We start from the raw sequence: 26,022 nt of genomic DNA, 5'->3' as shown, positions 1-26,022 counted from the left end.
TACTCCAAATAGAAAACTTTATTTTTTTTCAGTAGTTTTTTTTCATACATCAAAAATATTTTCACCTGAAATGTGTAACAAAGCAAACAAAGTGATAGAAAAGTTTATGAATGTGTTCGGCTATCTTGAAAGAGAAATTGAGTGTTAAAATAAAGCTATAACATGTAAAATTGCAGTGCACTTTTGAAATGCATTTTTATATGCCTCAATATTTAGCTATACATGACTCATGAATATACTGCAGTATAGTTTCCCTTTATGAAAATGTACTATAAATTGCATTATATATTTTTTTAAACATTCCCATATATTTTTTGTTTTTAATAAGGGAATACTGTCCAGTTATTCACATTGATTGCATTCACTGTATTCTGGCGGCACGTCTGCAGAATGGTGATGAATGGAAGAGTTGTTGGTCACAGGTTTCTGCAAGAAGAAAAAACACTATATGATGAGCTCTCTTGCTTGATAGCTTTTTTTTTAATAATATTATGTAACAATTATTGCTCTCATTACTGAGTGCTTTACACATTTCCAATTCATGGGGCCTTAATTATAAAGTGTGCGTACACACACACACATTTGATCATAGGGTGTCAACAGGTCAACGAGACAACAGCTTTTTGGAAGTGTGAGCAGTTTTTGCAGTTGCCGTTCTAGATTAAATGATTTGGAAGATGACTGGTGATCTTTTATATGTTAATGACATTAATTAGGAGTCGTTTACGAGGCAGAGAGCTGAACCCATTCAATCGAGAACAAGTTCAAGATAATTTGCGATTCATAGATTTCACATCAGGAATACGAGCATTTTCTCTTTGTACATTAATTTTAATTTTGCAATACACGTTTCTCTTACCTCTGAGCTGTTAAGATCCTGGAAACGAATGGGTCTGAAATCAGAGGCTCGTGGTGCTGAAACTTGAGGAAACTGCACCTTTAGAAAAACACGGGGTGTTAGATAAGAAATTGGTTGTACAAGAAAGGGTGTCTTGAAATAAAATATTGTTAAGTAAAGCATATTTAATGTTGTTTTTGTTTAACATTTGGGAACATAATGTGTGCTGGGGATGCTGGATGGTGCATGTAATGGACGCGCATGCTTGAATTACTATTACCGGAAATGTCCACACCGGATGTAAAAAATTGCTCATTGTTGTAGATTTATTTTACTGTTGCTGGTCTTCATTTCCATATAGGGATGAATCTAAACATCAGTAAATCTAACAGTCCTTCACTATTACAATGACTTGGTACAATTTGTATCATGCTTTTCATGATACAAATCGTTGCTAAGCAGCTTTACAGCAAATGAAGTTTCTACGAAGGCAATTTAATGCCTAAAAGATTTGCATACGCAGGATAATATTTGTGGAAGTGTATAAAAATGAAATGATTTGCAGCATTTTAGTGTTACTTGTAAGCAGTATTCAAGTATTGTGGGGGGGGGTCCACCTTCTGCTTGTAGCCAATCAAAAAGGTTCTATGCAGTCAATCTGTTTTGCAGTTCTTTAAACTGTTATCATTTCCAAATCACCGTTCACAGGCTTGCAGTGCTTTTGACCGTCTTTTGGCAAAAAAAACGTGGCAAGTGTCATCGTGGAAGATTGGAACTCAGAAGCATGCAGATCATATTTATTTTGCTTTAGCATGAAGCTGCTTTTTCAAAATACATGAATTATGCTTACAAGTAACACTAAAATGCAGCAAATAATTTTTTCTTACGCTTAAAACGCGATTTACACCTTTACAAAGCTTCTCTTGCGCATGCAAATTTAATTTACACTTACAGTCTTATGTTCACTTCCACAAATATTACCCTGCGTATGCAAATCTTTATGATGACGTTTTACCTTCATACTTCCTACAATAATTAGTAGTAGCTTATCAGTGGTGACTGTCAATTAATGTACATATGGCAAAAATGTACAAAAAAAATCAATTAAAGATGTAATCAAACAGACTATGAACACAATCAACAGAAATTATTATATGATGCAATCAAACTTGTAGCAAAAGTTGGTAGTTCTGTATTTACTCGAGGATTTTACATTGAGAGAAGTTTGAGCACTCCCGGTTTGGCTCATTACTCACCCGAGAAGAAGAACAGCAGGCATTGGCTTTACAGGCAAATGCTGACAGACAGATGGTGATGATAAACTCAAGCACGGCCAATAACAGCAACACAGTTCTGTTTCCCTTATAGATCATCTGAGAGAAAATCAACATGAACACAAATAATTAAAACAGTAGTGTTGGTTGCGCCTGCTTTTGTGTTTAATAAAATATGAGTTCCAGTCACGACGACTCCATCTTCTTTCTTCCATACACTTAACCTTGTTACAATATGATAATATAACACATTTAAAACTAAATTAATGGCACAAATATCAGTAAACTGACTGGTGCAAACCTTAATAAAATAATGTTGTGTCTGAAATGGAAACTCTTATAGATGCATAAATACAGTAACTGTCCTTTTAATTGCTAATGGTTCACTGCGTGACTTGATAGTAGTTTTTATAATGGCAACATGATTATATTATACAGATAAATAACCGTATGAGTCCTTTATCTGTCAATTCTCATACACATGCAAAAAAATTGGGAGTGTCAATAATGGCCTGAACTCAGTAGTGAACAATAGCAATAGCTTTAGATCTATTGTTTAACTGGAAGTATTCTAATCAGTAATTACTAAACAAATGTGAATATTTCGGTTCATGTTTTTGGCCATTTTCTCCTTGGAACAAAAACAAAAAATACAATTCCGGTGCATCTCTAGTGAAAACATTAGTTGAAGACATACCTCATAACTTCCTGAATAACCACATTCATATCTCCGGCAGTATATGTATGGAGCAAAAAGCAAATCCAGTGAAATACAAATAATGGCAACGCCTGCGGTGATAGTACTGAAAATATTCATTCCCAGTGAAGCCTTCACCTACAGGCAGAGAAACAGGGAAAACAGATTAATAAATTAGCAAGAACTTTAAACCAATGTGTTAACACTTTAAATGTAGATAGAAAACTATAGGGAGTGTGCTAAAAATACACAATCCTTCACATAAATGAATGAAACAGCCTCATTAAGCAGCAGTCATCAGGGTCCAAGCACCAGTGGCTTATGTGGGTGAAAAAGTGAAACAATTATAACTTAAATATGATGTGGTTTTTAATTCGGCCAATCTTCACAGATATTGTTTTTAGTTTACAGCTAATATAGTGGTGTAAAAGTGGAGAAACTCTTTTTAATTGTATTAAACCTAATCAAAAGAGAAATAGGAAGCATTCTGCAAAACTGGACTATAGATTTAGGCTTAGACAGTAGAGGATGAAAATGTGCCTAATTAGCTCTTCAGAAATGTTTTAGATTGTTTCATCTTCTGTATAATGCATATTTAAGTAGGGTTTATAATCGCAGCGCTGCTTTGTTAAGAAACAAAAACGTGGGCGATAACTATCAAATCGTGGTCTGGGGGCACATAAATCAGACTAAAAGGGCACTTTAGCATCGCGATAAAAGAGCCAGGGGCTCAAGCAACTCCGGCCCGCCCCTCTAACCCAGAATTTGATGTTGAATTATTCAAAACTGTAAAAACTTTAAAATCACCGGCATGATTTATGATGTCTTGCTTTATAAAATTTGAGTGAAAGTCAGCGTAGCTACACAAAACACACTCAGAAGTTTCCCCAGCCATTGAGATTCAATGTTATTAGTTGCTCAAATTTGATTGGCTGGTAGTGGCCATGATGTATACGAGTTATGTTATGATAATAGATAAATAGATGCCTGAATAGATGTGCACATTTGGGACCTTCCAGACAAGTCTAGGGTCTTTATGAATTATGGTCAGTGATTGCCATACTATAGTTTTAGGGTAGAAAATGAAGAAGAAATCAGTATAAACCTGTTCAGAAATCAGTACAAACACAACAGGACACTATTTCTGTACTTCCAGCACACTGCTTGGACCCTTAAAGGTAAAGTGTTGTGTAGTACATACCAAACACAATCTGGAGGGAGAATTAATGTTGTTTTCTGCAGCAATGCAGAGTGAACCGGAGATAATGTACTGAGAAGAGAGAGAACGAACAAAATTAAAGCTTGAGTTGGAATATTTAGCTTGTTTTAGAAAAGACAGAACACTTCCTTGTATGACTGATTCTTACGATGAAAGATCCCCAGTGAGGAATACTAATATAGACAGAGATGGGTTCTGCATAAACTTTAGACACAATGCCAAACAGTAGATTCATCACACCGATCATTATCTGGACCATCTGTGAGAGACAAAAAGAATGCAGAAAGTGTGAGTAGCATGAGAGTCGTTCATAAAACAGAAGTGTGGAATTATTTTTTGTATTAATGTCCTTGTTTTTGTGGATTTGCAAGATTGGATACTTCCCATTTTTTGATAGTTTGCAACTCTTATACTGGTGTCTTTCCTGCACTGCCACCAAGACAGTGAGTCACATTCTTCAATAAATAGTGTATACTTTGTTTATGTGTATAGTACTCATTTTTTAATTTAAGTACATTTCTTACCTTACACTGACAAGCACATATAAAAAAAACAATTATTTGTGTTTCTGAGAGATTTCTCACCCCAAGGGCTTTCGGTTGTCCTTTCAGAAATGCCTGAAGTCCATGAAAAGGTGAAGCTCCTGTTATCTGTTGTACACGAACAGGCCCAGGAGCATTTGTGACCGTCGTCCCAGAAGCTGTTTGTGTTACTGGTTGAAACTGGATGACGAGTGTTGAAGAGTTCACGGGAATGACAGTGTGGGACATCCTGGTTTCTCGATCTCAAACTGACCGGTTCAAAATCATAGTAAATCAAAACATAAATGATATGATCACTCTATTGTGACATAATGCAGATGATGTAAATACTAAACTGACACATAAAAGACAGAATGCAGAAGTTTACGGTCACTGTATTGTGGGAATTGTGACAGGACGTATGGTGCACAAGACTGTCTCAGGCAGACGCTCAGTGCCCTTAAAGGGATAGTTCACCCAAAGTAATAATAATAATAATAATTTACTTAACCTTAGGCCATCCAAGATGTGACTTTTTTTTCAGTAGAACAGTAGTCAATACAAACAATACTGAAATCAGAAATGGAAATATAGCCACATTGATGTGACGTTGATGGATTATTGTTCAAATAACGTTTAATTTTAAAATATAAATAAATTGTAAGACTAATGTGTTTTCGGTGTAATATATCTGTACTAGGAACAGAATAATGGCTATTTCCATAGAATGACCTTGAATCATAATTAACTCGAATTCACAGAATAATAGACAGAGTTTGTGATGAATCTCCCCTGACTGCTCGAGTAAACACCTTTCAGCTAGAAGTATACCAAACATACAAACACGCACTAAAATCATCACATTTAAATGATAGCATCATATAAGTTATGGGAAGGATATACTTACCGATTTATAAGACAGAAGTTGTAAGCTTTGGTATATAGCGTTCAGAAATGGAGTCTTATCACAAGACGAACTCAAACTTTTAGTTTCAGTTTAAATCTGAAACACCTATAAATCAGAGAGAGAGAGAGAGAGAGAGAGAGAGAGAGAGAGAGAGAGAGTTGGAACAGGGAAATGCTCAAACGTCACGCAGTGTTGACAGATTGGACGGAAGATTTTCCAGCCCAACTACAGCTTACAACCTGCCCATTTAAAAAAATACCAGCCCAAAATGATTACTGTGATAACTAATATAACAGAACATAGAGAAAACCCAAAACAAATGGGTTAGTGCAAAGGGCACTATTTAGACACGCACACGTTGGCTAACGTTACCCGTATATGCACTGAAAAAAGTGTAACATTGCTGTTGTTCGTTTAATGTGTATTTTCTTGTTGAAATAGCTCAAATTATTAGTTTTTTCTAGTTTTAATAATTTATGGTTGAATCCATTCTTTTTACATGGATACAATGTGATTTTGCAGCGGGACAGTAAACTGAATTTATTCATTTGATCAGAGCATTTTTATCAGATTAAGCATGATTTGCACATGCGCATTGTTGAGTTGGAGATTCCGCTCTCTGACCACCTGACCTGTTTAAATAAAGGATTAAAAAACATCCGTTACAGTTGAACTGTGTGTGACAACACGACAACACGACTGCGCGGGCTGGTTTTGTCCCTGGCCATAATTTATTACACTTTGTATACACCACAATATGCAAAAAATACATTTCTATAATGAAGCGCGGATGTGGATTGAAAACAACGTTCTAATGCACTGCAAACGGCGAGCGGGAATCGCTCGTAACTTCAAGCGGAGACTTGCATTAATTATTCTTAACTCTGACATGCTCATGGTCATCTGACCAAATTTCTATGAGGCTCCGCACCTCCTCACTACTCCAAGTTTGTCCACGAGCTGCCATGCTAAAGTTTAAACTGTCAACAAACACTTCCTCATCCCATAATGCACAACGCAGCATGCTGGTTTAGTCCAAAACTGATCAGTACTTTTTGCAATTGGGTCTGTTTGAGGTCTGATCACATTCTCACCACAAACAAACCGCTCCAGAGTTTGTTTGAAAGCATACCGAGACCACTTCTTCAAGGAGGCCTCGATACACAAGTTTGGTCCGCTTTTGGTGCGCACCCTAATGCGATTGCTGCTTTCTCACCTGGCCAAACGAACCGCACCAAAGGGGGAAACGAACTCTGGTACGATTCCACCAAACTAAATGAGGCAGGTGTGAAAGCATCCTAAAAGCTTTAACATTTAGAGCAAAGTGCGATTTGTGTTTTTGTGTTAGCATGTTCCTTTAAATCATTTAACTCTGCTCTGATTCCTGTTTGACAGTATTTACAAAATGCTTTTGATTCATATCCTACCACAGGTGAAAACCATGTTTTCAGAGATGGGTCACGCTCCCATTCTTTTCGGTAGGACTTTCTATATTTACCCCACTTTGGCATGATGATTATAGAAACACTTACAGCTTTTCTAACACTTATCACGACTGTGATATTGGCTTAACGGATACAACGATTACAACCACCCGCCAATCAAGATTGAAGTCTGATTGGACAGGACTCTCCTGAAATTTATTGGCCAAAATTAAACCTATAATTTGAATGTCAACATTACATATTTTACTTTATTGTAAAGTTTGTTTGAATGGAAAATTAATAAAAATGTCATGTTGATAGTCAAAAATAAAAACCAACCCAAATTTTATCAAACCACCCAATGTATTTTTTCACAGTCAGGCATGACCAAAAGGAGCACAGTTGGGTGGGAACCCACCCAATCTGGCAACCCACCCAATCTGGCAACACTGTCGTAACGTGATTCACATAAGAATTCTAATAGTTCCACGAACCGGGAGGTTTAAGCGGAAGCGTGCGGCTGGCCCCGTGACCAATGGCCAGTCCGTCTCATCCCCCTGCTCTCGGGCGAGTCCCAGGTGGCCGCACAGCAGCTACCGGTGGCGAACCTCCTAGTCTTCGACGACCTAAAGAAGGCCATCATTCAGCGGGTCGGCCGGACCCCACAGCAGCACCGCCAGCTTTTCCGTTCCCTGGACCTGGGGGAATCCGGATGGCCCTTCGCGATGGCCCAGCAGCTCCGGAACTCCTGCCACAAGTGGCTACTGGCCGAGGGGAGTGACGTGAAACACATCATCGACCTCGTGGTGCTGGAGCAATTCATCGCTCGGCTACCGAAGAAGACAGCCGAGTGGGTCCAGTGCCACCGTCCCACGTCACTGGACTCGGCCATCCATTTAGCAGAGGATCACATGGTTGCGTGCCCAGGGGTCGGCGAACCATTAACATCTCTCTCTCTCCCTCTCTCTCCTCCCCGTCTCTCGACCTGTCCCTCTCCCTAAGTCCCTTCCACCCGCCCCTCCTGGTGTCCCGCCCCGGGGGCGGAGAATTTGTTACAAGCCCAGGACTACCAGAGCCAGCTGTATAACAGGGGAGCTAGATTAAGCAAATTTGAGAGAGAGTACTTGTATTACTCCCAACATCGAGCTCTAAATTAATGGCTAAGTGGCAGGGACCGTTTGAGATCTTACGACAAGTTGGAGATCTCGATTATGAGGTAATACGGTCCGATAGCAACAGGGCCCGTCAGATCTATTACCTCAACCTCCTAAAAAAATGGAATGAGGCGGAATCAGTGATATTGGCAATGGTGATTGGTGGGGAGGATGATCTCGGACCAGAGGCGAATGTCAAACCACAATCCCTCGCCCTGGCCCCAGGGGGAGATCACCTCTCGACGTCCCAACTCACTGATTTAATGAAAATACATGCAGAGTTTGCCGACATCTTCTCGCCCCTACCGGGTCGCACTAACCTGATTCAGCACCATATCGAGACCGAGCCGGGCGTGGTAGTTCGTAGCTGGCTGTATCGCTTACCTGAGCACAAGAAAAAAGTAGTTCAGGCTGAATTAGGTGCAATGCTTGACATAGGTGTAATAGAAGAATCCAATAGTAACTGGGCACGCCCAATAGTTTTAGTTCCTAAAACGGACGGCTCAGTCCGGTTCTGTGTGGATTACCGCAAGTTGAATGCTGTGTCGAAATTCGACGCATATCCAATGCCGCGGGTTGATAAGTTGCTTGATCGGCTAGGCACAACTCATTTTTATTTGACATTGGACTTAACAAAGGGTTAATGACAGATCCCCTTGTCTCCATTATCCAAAGAAAATACAGCTTTCACAACGCCGTTTGGATTACACCAGTTTGTTACCCTTCCATTTGGGTTGTTCGGGGCACTGGCTACCTTTCAGCGCCTCATGGATAAGATTCTGCGGCCCCATGCTGCATATGCGGCTGCCTACCTGGATGATATCATTATATTTAGTAATGATTGGCAGTGGCATATGCAGCATCTGAGGGCTCTCCTGAGATAGCTGAGGGGGGCGGGACTCACGGCCAACCCAAAGAAGTGTGCGATTGGGCATGTGGAAGTAAGGTATATGGGGTTCCATTTGGGGCATGGACAGGTGCGTCCCCAAATTGATAAGAGAGCCGCTATTGCGACCTGCCCACGTCCCAAGACCAAACAGGAGGTAAGGCAGTTCTATTTTTTATTTATTTCTATTTTAGTTTATTCCTAATTATTCGGACCTCACCAGCCCTTTGACTGACCTTACTGAAAAGGAGGTGCCAGATACGGTCCAGTGGATGGAGCCATGTCAGCAGGCCTTTACCCAGGTCAAGGCTGTCCTGTGTATCAAGGAGGGCCGTTGTTACACTCTCCTGATTTTTCTCTCCCTTTTCTGTTGCAGACAGACACGTCGGACAGGGGGCTGGGTGCAGTCCTGTCCCAGGAGATAGAGGGGGAGGAACGGCTGGTGCTGTACATTAGCCGGAAGATCTCGAAGAGAGAGGCTAAGTACAGCACCATAGAGAAAGAGTGCCTTGCCATCAGTTGGGCCGTCCTCACCCTCCGCTATTATCTCCTGGGACGGGAGTTCACCCTCCGTTCGGACCACGCTCCGCTGCAGTGGCTCCACCGCATGAAGGATACCAACGCGCTCTGGATTACAATCCTACAGTGCCCAGCATACCCAGAGCCACTTCACATCCCAAACCTCATGTCAGGATTTGTTCACATCATGACAGCCAAGCCAAGGCCTACTCACATCATGCCTGCCAAGCCAGAGCCTGCTCACATCATGCTGGTCTTTCAAGAGATCCTCCACGACATGGCCGCCATTGAAGAGCTTCGTCGTAAGATGGCTCCCACACAACAAGAGTCTTGTCATATTGCAGCTAAACATCCAGTGTCTTGAAATGTCGCAGCTGTACTTCCAGAGTCTGATTATGTCATGCCCGACACACCAGGAGTCCCCGGCGAGATGGCAGCCATGCCAGGAGTCACCGGCCGAGATGGCGGCCACGCCAGGAGTCCCCGGCCGAGATGGCGGTCACACCAGGAGTCACTGGCCGAGAAGGCAAAGGTGGCACCTATGAACTCTCTGCCTGTCCTGTCACGGCCATGGAGACCGTCCAAAAAATCTCTGCCTGTCCTGTCACAGTCAAGGAGGCCGTCCACAAACTCTCTGCCTGTCCTGCCACAGCCATGGAGGCTATCCACGAACTCTGCCTGTCCATGGCGGATCTGGCAGTTCAGGAGCCTTCTGTGGGCAAAAATTAAAGGCATTAAATTTGTATACAGAATGTATTAAAGCACACACACACACGCACACTTATATATGACTTGTGGCGTACAGAAGAGTGTAAGCTGCCTGTGTTCATCCAGTGTTTTCCAAAATTGCGCTACGTTGATTTGGGGAGAGGCAGAGGAGACAAATTGTTGAATAAAGTCGTTATTTTTGTTTTCTTCTCATACAAAAAGTATTGTTGTTGCTTCATAACATTACAATTGAAAACCGGACTGATGGCAGATGGACTATTCTGATGATACTTTTCTGGACCTTGACAGTGTATTTTACTTCACAGTCTAGTCCAAGCATGCCACAGTTCATCTTTGCACCATTATGTCAAGTCAAGTCAAGTCAAGTCTGCTTTATTGTCAATTCTTCTACATGTACTGTACATACATACAGAGAATCTAAATTGCGTTACCCTCAGACCCCGGTGTATACAGATAACATTAACATTAAAGCCTAAAAATCTAGATCAAATATAAAATGTAGATACAACCCATCTGTCCTCTTTAAAAGCAGTACACATACTAGAGCACATGAACATGGTAGCAGACGAATAGTCACAAAGTTTACCTCTGTCGGGGGAATTGCACCTCCATCTGGAGATTGCAATTCATTTGGCACACGTACGAGGCGGCAGACATGGATCTGTTTGTGAACAGTCAGTCAACAGTCAATCAATGTCTGAGATCCATTTGTTTAAAAAAAAGTAATTATGGGCCAGATTTACTAACAGCTTGCACCAGCACAAACTGTCTTGCCATTAAAATAGTACTGTCTATTGAACAGTATTGAAAATGTATGATCCGAAAACCGATGCAACCGGTTCATGACTCGAGGAGTCAGTCTGTTGTTCGTTATCTGGCTCGGCTCGGTGTTCATCTTCAGTTCTCTCTTCACAGCAGTTCAGTCAGTGCACTGTTTGAGTAAATAAATTACTCCGGGATATAATGCTCTCGGACTAAATCTAAAATATCTTAAACTGTGTTCCGAAGATGAACGGAGGTCTTACGGGTTTGGAACGACTTGAGGGTGAATTATTTTTTCATTTTTGGGTTAACTAACCCTTTCACACCCAAGGAACAACTATGATGAATGAAGACCAGGGGCCTGTACCATGAAGCTGGATTAGGTGGCTAGCCAGCTATGTTTCAGCTTAGTTTCTGCCAACCCTGGGTTTTAGGTACTATGAAAGTAGCTCGGCTTTAATCGGTGTTCGTTGCCATGGTATCTTACGCTGCACGGCTAACCTGCTCCAGGGCAGGTTATGTTCTGGATTCAAGATGTCAGACTGAAGATGAACCAATCAGATGTGAGAGAAGTGACACATGTCTGACACAAAGTCACTCCAGTTTATCTTGCTCCAAATTAAAGGTCACTAATGCTAAAAAAAAAAAAATAATAGAAGTCTGGCTTTAATGATAATAACGGAGTCATTTTATGATTTATATAATTATTGTGATCCATATTATTATTTATCTCTTACACACAAGCAATTTTAGTTTAACAGTTATTATAAATTATTTTAAATAAATATTAATGTATACATATAATGTAATGTAAATAAGCTGTAGTATCAAAAGATTGCACTATTTTAAAAATTACAAATCGGACCTTACATGTTCAAGTCTCTATCACTATATATTTTCAAATCTATGAACTAAGTTAACAAATTCCACTTGTGACTACACTGATGGAGCAAGATCCTTTATTTTTCATATGACATTTAAATTTGTCATATTCTTCAATCTCTTAACCTTTAGCAAAACCTTTAACCTTTAGTTTTGAATCTCGCTGGGTCTCTCACGAGAAGTAAATCAAACTAGCTTTGTGTTGCAAGGCTCCTGATTGGCTGTTCGCCAGTGATGTCACACATTCATGTGCACGCACTCCACAAACTCAGGATCAAAGCCCGAATTGACAAAGAAAGTTGATGAACAGCATCATGGTACCAACAAAGCCGGATTGGAGAGGTTTGGTTTTGTCAACTCAAAACTAATCCTGTAACTCTGAATTTGTTCAGCTACCATCATGGTGCAGTTTCATCAGCAGAAGTCAGCTTCAGTACTCTTGACAGAGTTCTTAGGCCACAATTCAAAATCAACAACAATTATACCTTGACAGAGGATACTAATTGCATCAATGCATAAGTCAACAAAATTCTGATTTGTTCCAAAATCTAGATAAACTCTCCAAAGACGTATATCTGATACGCTGGACATTGGCAGTTGAACGTTTGTCCTGGGACTGTCTGAGCTTCTCCCTGTACAGACAGATGCTAATACAAAGACAGAAAACATATCAGAACTTAAAGGCCGCCTAGCCCTAGCTAGAATTTTATCAGTATGGTTTGTTACACACACACTGAAGTCATCATCTTAGAGAGTAGAAGTACAGAATAAAGCAGGATTCTTTAATATCTCATAAGCGCACATAAGGTTAAACATTTCACTCTTGCCATAACTTGATTAATAGTCAAACAAGAAATAATGTAATATAATATAATTAATATCAATATGAAGGATATAGGAACTCGGCATCCACTCCTTCAGGAGGAGATTATTCCAGTGAAACAGGATTAAGCAACACATTATCTGAACATATTGTTTGCCAAGCCATGTTATTTTTCATTTGCTTCAGGAAATAAAAGACAACTTGGAAACCTCGACTAGGAGTTACACAATATCAGGTCTATCAAAACTTCTTGCAACCCTAAATTTTTGGCCTTTTCAATGTAATGTGCCTTTTTTTTAATCTTAAACTGATATCTTAATATCTTAAGCTGTATTTATTTTCTGCTTGGTATATTGTGTTGGTTGATATGTAAATTAGACAGTGTCTGTGTTCTTTAATTTGCATGTTGTCAGTATATCAGCTGCAGAGGAGGCGTCTAGTTTGCACCTTGTCTGTGCTCCAATCCTTGATAAAGTATCTTAAGTGATATTAGGGAGCAGAGTGAAAGCAAGAATGGGCAAGACTAATAAACCTGGCAGTGCTTAAAAACAAGTAGCATCTTGTAAAGTATTCGAGGTGTCAGGGGGGTGGCGTCACCTGCTCTTTTAACACAGAGCAGCTTGTGTCAGAGCTCAAGAAGTCTAAGCGATGTTTAACAGACGAATTTAACCACTTTTCTGAACTGTTCCTGTCTCCTTTACAAACATCTTCGTAAAATATTCACAGCACTTTGGCCTCTCATACCACTACTATTTCTGGGATGGAAAAGGTCCTCATTGATCCCAGTAGCAGGATTACGAGTTAGAGAATGAAGTCACTTTATTAAAGGCCAAATTAACAGCAGCATCGTATTTAAACGCTGCAGTGGACGATTAAGTGTCCCGATCGTAGTGACAGAATCTATGGGTGGTAGGCTCTACAGAGAGGATTGAGGGCAGAAATCAAATAGAATTCATGATTAATTACTTCTTTAAAGGGTCATGAACAGTGTTGGGCAGTAACGCGATACTGTAACTTGATTACTTTTTTAGTAACAGTAATGTAATGTGCAATAATTTAAAAAATAGTAATTAGAGTATAGTTGCAAGCCTACATTACTGCCTTGTTATATTGCTGACAGAATCCAGTGTTTTATAATCTGGAGATTGTAAAAAGGATGTAGCACACGCACTGACGAGTCAAGTGCCAGTGGATTAGAGACCTTCTTCCGCGAGACCCAGACGTGTTTGCAGCGTTGAGCAATGCAGTGCTGAAATTTGCATGCTCACGTTTCCTCTCATAACACACAAATTGTAGACATTATGAAATATTATGCATATATTTATTGTGTTATAATAGAGATTTGTGAGATTGTATGAACTGAGATCATAGGCGGAGGGTGATCCAACTCCTTGCAACTCCACTGCCGTTTTTGTCCATTTTTTTTCTTGACAAGAAATGCATTTATTTAGATCCAAACCACCGTATCTCTTAAGGCTATGGCCACATAGAGAATTTTCAGATGCACACTTGAGCTTCAGTAGAAGAACTGTGAACTACGGTCTGATGGGATATTGTTAGACAATTTGTCATTAAAAAACACTTCCCTGTCCCATCAGTCATTTTACTGTTCACAACCCTTACAAAGATAAACCATGGGTTTTTCATAGTAAAACTGCTTAATTTTTTTTGCATGATTTCTGAATGCTTGAGACTATAACATCAATTAGACAAATGTATTATCTTTTTATTTACTTTTTTTTAATGAAAGTTTTATTTTGTCCCCTATAGTAGTTTTTATTTCAGCAAAGGGGGCAGAACAATACAACTCCAATTAGCAGCACTGGATGTACTGGTTCACATTTTGGGTTTTAACTATGTCTACATAATTCCAAAGTTTTTATTAACAATTAACTGCAATCAAACAGTTATTTAATAATTATGACATGCCCAAATATTCTCTAATTACTTGTACTTTTAGTAAATCTGATCACGTAATCCAGATCAGTGGTTCTCAATTTGTTTTGATTACTGTTAGATATTGCAATCTGCAATAACGTTTTGTTTTCTTATAAAATGAAAATGTAAAATTAGAATTTTTTTGAATACATTTTAGGCTCGTCTTATTCCGTCAATGAAATTGCGTGTTGCATAGTCTTAGTTATCATTTATTGACCTTATCATCATCTCATCTTTGTCATGGGAAAAAAGCTCATCATGAACATTTTTCATCATAATCTTTGTTAACGAAATTAACACCAGAGGCAAGGCAAAAGAGTAATCCAGATGGACAGGCAATGGTCAGGGCAGGCATTAAACAATCAAAAAACACAAAGGCAAAGAAACAGGGAAACTTGGAAAGGCAAAATATTCATTCAGTCACCAGCAAATACAGAATTTAAGGTAAATTTACAGCAAATTCATTTTCTTAACTTGAAAGAAATAATGAAAAATCATAAAAAATTATCTAGATTTGAATAGTTTGTATGCAATTTAGTTTAGACACAAGTGAATACAAAACTGCAATAATTTTCTGATCAAGTGATTACTTTCTTTGCTGTCATATTTTCTTTTTCTGATAGAAAAAAATATTAGAAATAATGAACAGTGGAGAAACAAATGTGTCACATGAAAGCATCACACACAACTGCCGGACCACAACCCTTACACATTGTAAACATGGTCTTTTATATTAGCACTCAATATATTAAATTGTTTAACTATTTTGAAAAGATACTGAAAAATAAATTACATTAAAATATTACAAAATATTAAATAATACATAAGTGACGGGTGCAGTATACAAAAAGGGCACGAAAAGAAAAGAATAACGTAAACAATCTTTAATTAATTCACATAGAAGTTATCCGCATCAGGCAGGCAGGTGACATACTCAACAACTCAGCTCAACTCAACACTGGAAGAGGGAACACAGGACAGACTAGAACTAAATACACAGGCAAACGATGAAAATTAACAAGACACAGGTGAACTGAATGACTGTAATAAACAAATCTCCATATTCATCGGGAAGAAGGAGGCGGGAACCGGCGCACAATCAAAATCATTTTAATATTCGAAAATAAATACAAAACTGCGCACCAGCCCCTCGCGGACGACTGGTGCGCGCAAATAAAAGCCAAACACATAAAATAATGTCCCAGGCCTGGTCCTCTCTCGTCCTTCACGGTCGTCGCTCCAGTTTTATATCCTTCCATCTCCTACGTGGGACTCGATACTAGCGGTGGGGCTCAGGTGTAGCTCATCTCCAATCACTACACCTGGCCTCACTCCTCGTTCCCACGCCTCTCGGCCCCGCCCCACTCGCCACAATGACATAATCAGAAATAAGAAAAAACTAGATCATGGGCACATGAGAAAGAAAACACAACCAAAAGTCCTGGAGTGTGACATTAAGGAATTTATGCTTTCACACATTGAAAAAGGGTATAATATATTTTATTTATCATAATGTAAATATTCAACATTGGGTACAATATATTTTATTTTTCATAATGTAAATATTCAACATTATTAATAATATGTAGCTGTACATAAAATATTGCTTATACAAGAAAACAATCTTGTGTATGAAAATGTTAAATGTGTTAAATTCATATTTCACTGTATTGTGGAGGATCATCTGCAGGTTGGCCATGAATGGAAGAGCTGCTGGCCACAGGTATCTGCAAGATTAATAAAAAAAAAGAAAGAAAAGAATATGATCAGCCTTCTTCATCATTGATTTGCCGATTTTTTTTCTTTCTATATTTGGGGTTCAAGCTTTTCTTACCTCTGAACTTTGAATATCATGGAAATGAAAGGGCCTGAAATCAGAGGGCTCTGGTGGTAGAGAAACAAACTGCACCTTTGGAAAACAATAATTAAAAACACATGTGATGTTTTATAACTTCTTACTGTGAAGTGCCAGAAATGTAGACAGTCCCAGTATTACAGGTTTATAAACAATCACTGTATTTTAAATAGAATGAGAATAACTCAAAAGACAGAAATCCTTCTGAAATCGCTTGGTGTGGAACCTTACACCTTCATCTGCATTTCACAATAATGCAATTTACAAAATAATTTCACAACTTGGATTGTGACCTTTCTCAGGAGATGGTAACATTGCTGTTCTTGAAGCAGTTAAAGACTGAGTTCTGCTATTAGTAGAGATGCTGATGCAGGCTGAACTCAGGACTCAAGTTCAAGCATAAACTAATAATTCTGACCAAATGTTTTGCATGTAGCCTAGGAAATCTGTCTACCCCTTTATATGATATTTTTGCAATACCTTTAGAAAATGAAACCAATTACTAGCTAGGATAGAACAACATGCTACCAGAAGACTGACATTTAGGAATAATTTTAATGAATATATAAAACCACAAATCCACCCACTCATTTTTTTTTATAATCCCAATAAATCATAAAGTCTCTTTGAATGCTTGATTCGAGATTTGTCTTGAAATTACATCATTTTAAGGAGAAATTCCACCCATTTGTGATGCTCTCTGCTCTATTAGCATAGATATAGGTCTGAGTAAGAAGCAGCAGTTTGCCATTATTGTTTCCTGAGATGCGAGCAGCTACCGTTGGATCATCAGGATGGAATGAGAGGTAGAGTTGAGTGTCATCAGCATAACAGTGATGTGAAAAGACATGTTTCTGAATGACAGAACCTAATGATGCCATGTAGACAGAGAAGAGAAATGGTCCAAGAACTGAGCCCTGAGGCACCCCAGTAGTTAGATGTTGTGACTTGGTCACCTCACCTCTCCAAGATACTATGAAGGACCTATATGATAGGTAAGACTCAAACCACTGGAGTGCGGTTCCTGAGATGCCCTTTGCCATTAGAGTTTACAGGAGGATCTGGTGATTAACCGTGTCCAAATCAGTACACAGATCCAGCAAGATAAGGAATCAGCTCTTGCCAGTCTTAGAGCTTCAACAAATGAGAGCAAGGCAGTCTCACTTGAATGTCCAGTTCTGAAACCAGATTGGTTGCTGTCGAGGAGGTTGTTCTGTGTGAGAAAGGCAGGGAGTTTTGGTTGAACACAGCTTGGTCAAGTCTTTTTGCAATGGAAGGAAGAAGGGAAACCAGTGTGTAGTTCGCTCAAGGTGATGGGTTAAAAGTGGGTTTCCACTGAAGCTGCCTTCATGTGGTAGCAGGATGATCTTAAATATGAATGTTATTGTTAAAAACTGCATATTAAAGATGTTTGAAGTTGACCGCTTGAATTTATAATCATAAATGAGACTTATAAAGTTTGTGATAACATGCAAAGACACCATGAAATAAATGTAATACACATATACTTCATAAACACAAATTTATTATGCACAGTACAATTAAGCCCAATCCCAATTCTATTTTATGCCCCTTCCCCTTCCAAGGGGTAGGGGAGAAAATATTCCCCTAAGAATTGGGACACCACTACCATGCCGTCACACGCCATCATTCGTCATCTAGCTCTTACAATACACATATATACTAGTGTGCTGGTGTGCATTAGAGCCTTTAATTATCGTTCTGTATTAATGCGCTGCTTTTCTGACACACACACATATCGCAAATCATGCAGCTCACACATCCAGTAGAAAATAGACTTGTCAACGCTGCCCCACGACTTTTATTAAATACAGTTTAAATACTGAATCGCTACATTATATTTTCCAGCGACAAGAGGATACAATCGGTGTTTAAGTAAACTCACTATAAATAGATAAATGCACAGACGCGAAAACACGCAATTTCCATTTCCCTTACTCTCTTTCTTTCTTGAATATGCAATATTTGAGAAAATGGTTTAGCGATTTATAATTATTGGGGGGATTAGCCCCCATCAATGTCTATGGCAGTTATCGCTCTGATCAGACATATGCTGTGGCACTATCATGCAGTCTGTAATGATATGACATTAGCAAATAGCGATTTTGTGCAAACATTTTTTTGTTTCATGACCATTAATATGAACTCACAATTTAATGTAACATAAAACAAATGATTACTTTTCGTTAAAATCTTTATATATGCCAAAAAAGCTTACATTTCGGCGTCTTTTTGTTCACTGTAGCAGCCATGTTGCCGAGATAATTCATACCCCTTCATTTGAAGTGTGGTCCAGAAAAATCTTAATTTGAAGGGCTATCTGGCCCTTCCCCTTACCTCTACCCCTCCAACCAAAAGAGAATTGAGACACCCCTACCCCTTCACGTTATCAAGCTAGGGGAAAAGGGAAGGGCTAAGGGGTAGAATTGGGATTGGGCCTTAGATGACTGATAACAAGCTTGTATTAATAGTGGAAGGATTATTTGCCAAGGCCTGCACATCAAAACAGCAGCAGAGAATTTCTGACATTCCCACTTAATGAGATTGTTTGTTTTTGCTGATATACCAGAGCATGAGCTCTTGAAGATCTGCCCTCCTCTGAAAAGGGACCAGGAGCACCAGCTCATTCGCATTTAAAGGGACAAACACAAAAACGTCTCGTTTTGGCTTATACACTAAAAGTGGCAATATGCTTAAGATTTTAAAGTTGAAGTAGCACCATTGTAACGGGTTGGACTGGAGTTTGAGAGACAAACTTATTTAATGATTTTACAAAAAAAAAAAAACGTAACATCAATTGATATAACTCACCTGAGGACGAGAACTGCAGGTGATACTTTTACGGGCAAGTGCTCCCAGATAGATGGAGATGATAAACTCTAGCAAGGCAAATAACAGCAATACTCCTCTGATTCCCCTGAAGAGATTCTGAGAGAAAAATCAACATTAACACAAATAATTAGAACAGAAAAACGTATTAGATAGTCCGTATGGAAATGAAAACTCCTACAAATACAAATGCAGTGATGTCAGTTGCAAAAACAACTGCGTCCATGCCTTTTCACCCTAAATCCTGACACTAGGTTTTTGTTTTGTTTGTTTTTTTACACCAAAAGAGGCTTTTCAATGGCAAAAGATGTTAGTAAATCTGCCTCAGTCAAACTGGACTGAGTTTACAATTGATGCATAATGCCAATTAGAATGAATCAGAATCAAAATGAGCTTAATTTCCACTTATGTTTACACATACAAGGAATTTGTTTTCGTGATAGAAGCTCCGCAGTACAACAGAATGACAGCGACAGAACAAAAAACACATAATAAAAGAATAAAATACTAATAAGTAGGTAAGGAATGACGATATGCAAATTGACATTTGTATGGCATGTATATTACAAAAAGCAGTAACTTATGTACAGGTATATTATGTGCAAAATTTTAATTTCCACACTGATGCCAAGTCGTTGGAAGTGAACTGAGTACTTATTTTTCCAGAATAACTCCTCTTCGCCACTCCGATCTCTTTTTCCAGTGTGTATTTTACAAGTTTGTAAATCCTGCTCTGCTTCATTAGTCCATCTTTTTACAGTCCTTAATACAGGTTTAGCTGATTGTTGTGTCTTTCTGTAGGTCAGTATAAGATGAATCAGGCAGTGATCACAATGTCCCAAAGCTGCTCGTGGAACAGAGTGATATGCATCCTTTACTTTAGTGTAACAGAGATCCAATATATTACTGTCTCTTGTGGGACATGTAACATGCTGTCTGTATTTTGGCAGTTCACGGGAGAGATTGGCTTTGTTAAAGTCCCCAAGAATGATTAAAACAGAGTCCGGGTGATGTTGTTCTGTCTCTGTAATCTGATCAGCGAGTTTCTGTAAAGCTGAGCTCACATGCGCTTGCGGAGGAATGTAAACACTGACCAGAATGAACGAGTGAAACTCCCGCGGTGAACAGAACGGCTTGCAGTTAATGAAGAGTGTTTCGAGATTTGAGCAGCACATCTTCTTTAACACAGTTACATCTGTACACCACCGTTCATTGATGTAAAAGCATGTCCCACCGCTGCGTGATTTCCCCGTTGATTCGGTGTCACAATCCAATCTAAACATCTGAAAGTCCAGCAGATGGAGCGCGCTGTCCGGTGTGGCGTCATTCAGACAGGTTTCCATAAAACACAGAGCAGAAGAGTGTGAGAAATCCTTATTTGACCGAGAGAGCAGGAGTTCGTCAGTTTTGTTGGGTAGAGAGCGGAGATTTGCCAGATGGATGCTAGGCAACGGCGTTCGAAATCCGCGCTTCCTGAGTCTGACGAGCGTTCCCGCTCGCTTCCCCCGTCTGCGCGTCCTGAAGTGTTTGATCAGCGCCGCTGCTCCTCCGATAACAACGTACAGTAAAACGTCTGAATAATTTAAATCCGGTAAAAGCTCTTGTGGTGTGTTCTGCCGAATGTTCAGCAGTTAATCCCTGGTGAAACTGATTGCAGGAAAATAACTAAAGACAGGACAAACTAACAGAAACACAAAAACAACTACAGAGCACGTCACGGAGGCAGCCATCCTGTATCGGCGCCAGCGAGTTTATTGCATTGTACATTTTCCTCTAGGTTTGAGTGCAACCTATAATCATTGCTGTTAATAGTTTTCATCGTCTGTTCGGTTATATGACATTTACTACCTGCTTGATTTTTACCATACATTTCTGCCATATGGACATCAACTTGAGATAACAACTGATAAGCTATTACTAAATATAATGTAGAAACTTAAATATTATGTTAAGCTTCTTTGCAAAAAATGTGCATCATTAAAAGCGCTATAGAAATAATCTTGAATTAAATTAAACTATCTATAAACTACTTCTGAAAAACGATAAAGACTGAACAGGAGTGCAGATTAATGCTTGTGTACTGACCACACAGTGATCTTACAGTAAATACTAAATAAATATGAATATAAAGTTGATGACATACCTCATACTTTCTGTCTAAATCATGACAGTAATAACTGCTGCAGTAAGTGTTGATTGCCCCTAAACCCAAATCCAGTGAAATTAAAAGAATGGCAATGACTGCGGTTATAATACAGAACATGTTCAGTCCAAGTGAAGCCTTTATCTATAGGAAGAAAAACAAAATAAAATAGATTAATAAACTGCCAAACATTTTAAAACATAGTATTAATATAATACTGTACATAGAAAAGTATATGTAGTGGGATTAAAAATACACTACTTGACAAATAAATAAATGAAATATAGCTGCAAGCAGCAATCATCTGGGTCCAAGCACCAGTGTCTTACATGGATATTTAAGTGATATAATTAATATGTATCTTTTTAAAAATATTTTTTTATAATACAAGTTAATCGTTGCTGTGTTTTTTTTAATATATATATATATATATATATATATATATATATATATAAAACAGCATATGCTAATTAGTATGGCTTTGCAATTAATGTCGTGTGCATCTCATCAGTCAAGCCTGTTCTGTGATTAGTAGTAAATCTCCATCAAATGCTTTTAGATGCATTCTGCTTTTAGAAGAAAATTAAAGAAAATCACTCGCTGCTCTTGACTGAATTACTTTGTAGTTTTAACAGTCAAACCAAAAATTATTCAGACACCAGATATAATTTTTGATTTATATAGCAAACTGTAATAATGTGAGAAATGTAGGAGCAACGCTCCTGGAACGCAACTGGAATCCGTTAACATGGGTGCGTTAAAAAATATGCAACGCATATGTAAGGTTGTTTGCACCTTGTGCAATGTGGAATTAGTTTACAGCTTTATCAAGCACTTTGTGATGCATTTTGGAAACAGGAGATTAGCCCCTTTTCTAATGCACCATCTAGCTTGATAAACCCCTTCTCAAAGACTTACTGTTTGTCAATTTTATTTGGGTAACACACATATTCTGAATGCCTTGGGCAGAATTGGAATGAGCCATTTTAATCTAGATTAATCTAAATTAATTTCAAGATCAAAGTGAGGTTAATGTAGATAAAAAAATGAATCTATGCCCACCATGGTTCAAACACTCTGCCAGTGGAAATATCCTACTTTCGGGTTGGTACAAGTTTCAGCTGGTTTTTTTTTTGATCGTGGATCTAATGACGGAGACGAGAATGGATGTCCTTATATGAGCATTTCTCCCAGAAAAGCGCGCCCGCACACACAATGACCAGAGGAGAGCAAGCTCGGCTTTTTCCGAAAAGAATCGGAAAGCTGTATTTATCTTTTAGAAATATGATAAAACTAAAGACTTTTTGGATATATGAAGGATGCAGTACTACTCTATAGGTATTCAAGATTAACATGAGATTAGGTGAAACTGTGTATGTTATGTACCCTATCTGTCTCGATAACCTGATACACTCACAACACATCTCCCACCCAGTTCTCCCACACGGCCGGTCGCTCAGAAGTTCTCAGAGCCGGAACCCATGCAAATTGCCGCCAACCAACTAACAGCGGAGGAGCGTGATAAGCTCATTCGACAACATCTGTGCATATATTGCGGTCAGGCTGGTCACCTTAGGGGTTCCTGTCCAACTCTGGCCACTCGTTCAAGATCCTGTCAATGCCATTGTCTCATCTCACTCCACTCATTCCCAAGAGTAGGAGCTCAAACCCTGTGACCTCTCAGGCCTGCCCGCTGAAAATCAGGATCTATCTGAGGCCTTCAGCAAGGCCAAAGATTCCAAGCTTCCTCCTCACCGACCCAGCGAACTGTGCCATCTGCCTCATCCCAGGTTCTACTCCTCCCAGGGGCAGGATTTTCCCTCTCTCTCAACCCGAATCTGAAACGATGAGGAACTATATTGAGGAGGAATTAGCCAGGGGCTTTATCGTACCATCCAAATCACCAGTTTCAGCAGGATTCTTCTTCATAAAGAAAAAGGATGGGAGTCTTCAGCTCTGCATTGACTATCGGGCACTCAATGAGATAAGCATAAAGTTCCGCAACCCATTGCCCCTGGTTCCTTCGGCACTAGAGCAGCTCCACAATGCCAAATACTTCATAAAATTAGATCTACACAGTGCCTACAACCTGGTTCACATTTGCAAAAGAGACGAGTGGAAGATGGCATTCTCGACAACACCCGGGCAGTATGAGTATCGGGTTATGCCATTCGGATCATCCCAACTCTGACTTGGAGTTTATAATAGAACTGGATGCATCAAATACAGCCATCGGCAATATCCTTTCTCAACGTCACGGTAATCCTCCCAAACTATTTCCATGTGCCGGCTTCTCTCGCAAACTCAACCCAGCATATAATTTTCATATAATGTCTGTCTATGCATTACCGCCAATGGTGCATTCTCGTTCAAACTCACATACCAGAACTCGATATACAGACTGCCCAAAGGTAAGCAAAAAATATGCTTGGTATTGTTCGCGGAACAGTTGAGCACTATATGAGAAGTTTTTAAGTTTTGTATGTGCAATGACAATAAAGTTGAATCTCTAGTCTAGTCTAATCTAATACATTTTTGCCACTAAATGTGTAAATTCAAAATTAACAAATATTTGTATTGGTGGAAATTAAATTGTTCTTATATATTTAAGGATTTAAGGTAAAAAAAAGATAATTGTTTATAACAATTACTAAAAAATACAAATTGTATTGTTAATGCATCATCTTGTGTTGTGTGTCTGTTCGGCTGATGCACGTTTAGGTATTTATGAATTATGGTTGTTGATTGATGCCCATATACTTTTAGAGCAGAAAAAGAAAAGAAAACAGTATAAAGCAGCACAGAAAATCAGCAAAAACTATTTCTGTACTTCCAGCATGATGCTTGGACCCTTAAAAGTAATGTGTTGTGCACATACCAAACACAAACTGGAGGGTGAATGAAATTTATTTTCTGCAGCAATGCACAGTGAGCCTGAGATAATGTACTGAATAGAGAGAGAAAGAACAAAATTAAAGCTTGTGTTGGCATATGTAAATTGCTTTATAAAAAAACAGAACACTTAATTGTATAGTAGTTTCTTACGATGAGTGATCCCCAGAAAGGAAGACCACTATAGACAAAGATGGGTTCACCATAAACATTCAACACAATGCCAAACAGTAGAGTCATCACACCGATCATTATCTGGACCGTCTGTGGGGCACAAAAAGAAGTGTGATTGCAAGATATTCTTTCATAAAGGGTAACAATAAAAATATATATAAATTTATAGCAGACTTAACCAACAAAAATATTCTGCAAGTGTGGAATTATCATTGTATGAATGGCATCGTATTCGCAGATGTGCAAGATTACTTCCCATTTTTTGATTGTTTGCAGCTCCTTAAACATTCTTTTCTGTGACTGACACACTGTAATCTTTACTATTTTACTCTGTAACTGCTAAACCTGATCTTATACTGGTGTCTTTCCTGCACTGTCACCAAAACTATAAGTCACATTCTTCAATAAATATTGTTTATGATTTGTTAATGTGAGTACTGCTCCTCATTATTTGCTTACCTCACTGATATACACACAGAAAAGGGTTTATGAGAGATTTCTCACCCCAAGGGCTTTCGGTTGTCCTTTCAGAAATGCCTGAAGTCCATGAAAAGGTGAAGCTCCTGTTATCTGTTGTTCACGAACAGGCCCGGGAGCATTTGTTCGTGTCGTAATAGGAGCTGTTTGTGTTACTGGTTGAAACTGGATGATGAGTGTTGAAGAGTTCACGGGAATGACTGTGTGGGACATCCTGGTTTCTAAAACAGACCTGTACAAAATCATACTAAATCAAAACATGTAAATCACTGTAGTATTGTTGCCGCCTCCGCCATGTTGTGGAGACACTGTGTGTTTCATTGTGAAAGCAAAAATACTTTTTTTGGCCTTCCAAAAGAGGATACAGCTAAAGATCAGTGGTTAAGTTGTTTTTACAACACTGTTCCAGAACAGTTCAACCCAACTATTTATATGTGTGCAGCACATTTTTTGGAAGAAGAGGACTGTTTTCTGTGAGATTAGCCTACAATGCCGGTATCTAATTCTGTAAAGTGGGGCAGTTCCAACTTTGCAAGGACAGTCTGGTGCTTCTGACTCGCGCCCTGTAAGTACTTTTACATATTTAAAAGATTTGCCACTGACTATTCAAACGTGTGTTTTAAACAGTGTAGAGAAGCGCTTGTTGTTTCTACGATCACAAATGCAGACAGGTTTTATGTTTACATGTGATGCAATGCAATGCTTAAAAATAATCAGTAATTATGTCCCCACTGGATGTAACAAATGCCTTGTTTATAATGGGTTTTATTGGTTTTGTCTCATTGTGCAGGAACACTGCATCACAGTATGATGAAGGGCGTAAAATTTCCATCACACACTTGAGGTATTCAGCAAATCACAGCACACTGGTTAGCAACGCCATATGACCCCTTTAAATTGATCTATATCATTAACGTTTAAGGCATTTAGCAGATGCTTATTTCCAAATAAAAGTGACCTACCTGCCATTATCCACTGAACCAGGGCCATAACCACCATAGACATTGAGGACAAAGACCCCCCCCACCCACCACCCCACCGCCAATAATTACAAATGG

General features: G+C 39.0%; 1 protein-coding gene and 1 long non-coding RNA gene across 5 annotated transcripts; both read right to left on the bottom strand.

Moving 5' to 3' along the window:
• On the bottom strand, nucleotides 1-5,608 carry LOC127956058 (membrane-spanning 4-domains subfamily A member 4A-like). Of its 4 annotated transcripts, none has more exons than XM_052553822.1 (8): nucleotides 5,457-5,608; nucleotides 4,613-4,818; nucleotides 4,177-4,287; nucleotides 4,011-4,079; nucleotides 2,810-2,947; nucleotides 2,039-2,211; nucleotides 860-937; nucleotides 1-426 (listed from the first exon to the last, which is right to left on the bottom strand). In XM_052553822.1, exons 2-8 carry the CDS (start codon nucleotides 4,796-4,798, stop codon nucleotides 417-419), a joined length of 765 nt encoding a protein of 254 aa, XP_052409782.1. In that variant the 5' UTR covers nucleotides 4,799-4,818; nucleotides 5,457-5,608; the 3' UTR covers nucleotides 1-416. The 4 variants fall into 4 exon arrangements, with proteins under 4 accessions (XP_052409782.1, XP_052409783.1, XP_052409780.1 ...); XM_052553823.1 differs by having other exon boundaries at nucleotides 2,052-2,211; XM_052553820.1 differs by having other exon boundaries at nucleotides 2,095-2,211.
• A 10,558-nt stretch (nucleotides 5,609-16,166) lies between these two features.
• Nucleotides 16,167-19,713, bottom strand: LOC127956125 (uncharacterized). Its single transcript, XR_008153491.1, has 3 exons — nucleotides 19,261-19,713; nucleotides 16,408-16,482; nucleotides 16,167-16,300 (listed from the first exon to the last, which is right to left on the bottom strand). It is a non-coding gene; the product is annotated as an uncharacterized LOC127956125 (long non-coding RNA).
• Between the last annotated feature and the right edge of the window lie 6,309 nt (nucleotides 19,714-26,022).

This window comes from Carassius gibelio, chromosome B4 (genome assembly GCF_023724105.1).
Source record: "Carassius gibelio isolate Cgi1373 ecotype wild population from Czech Republic chromosome B4, carGib1.2-hapl.c, whole genome shotgun sequence".
NCBI classification, from domain to species: Eukaryota; Metazoa; Chordata; class Actinopteri; order Cypriniformes; family Cyprinidae; genus Carassius; species Carassius gibelio.
Note: the sequence above shows the minus strand (reverse complement) of the source record. Positions and strands in the feature narration are given on the sequence as shown.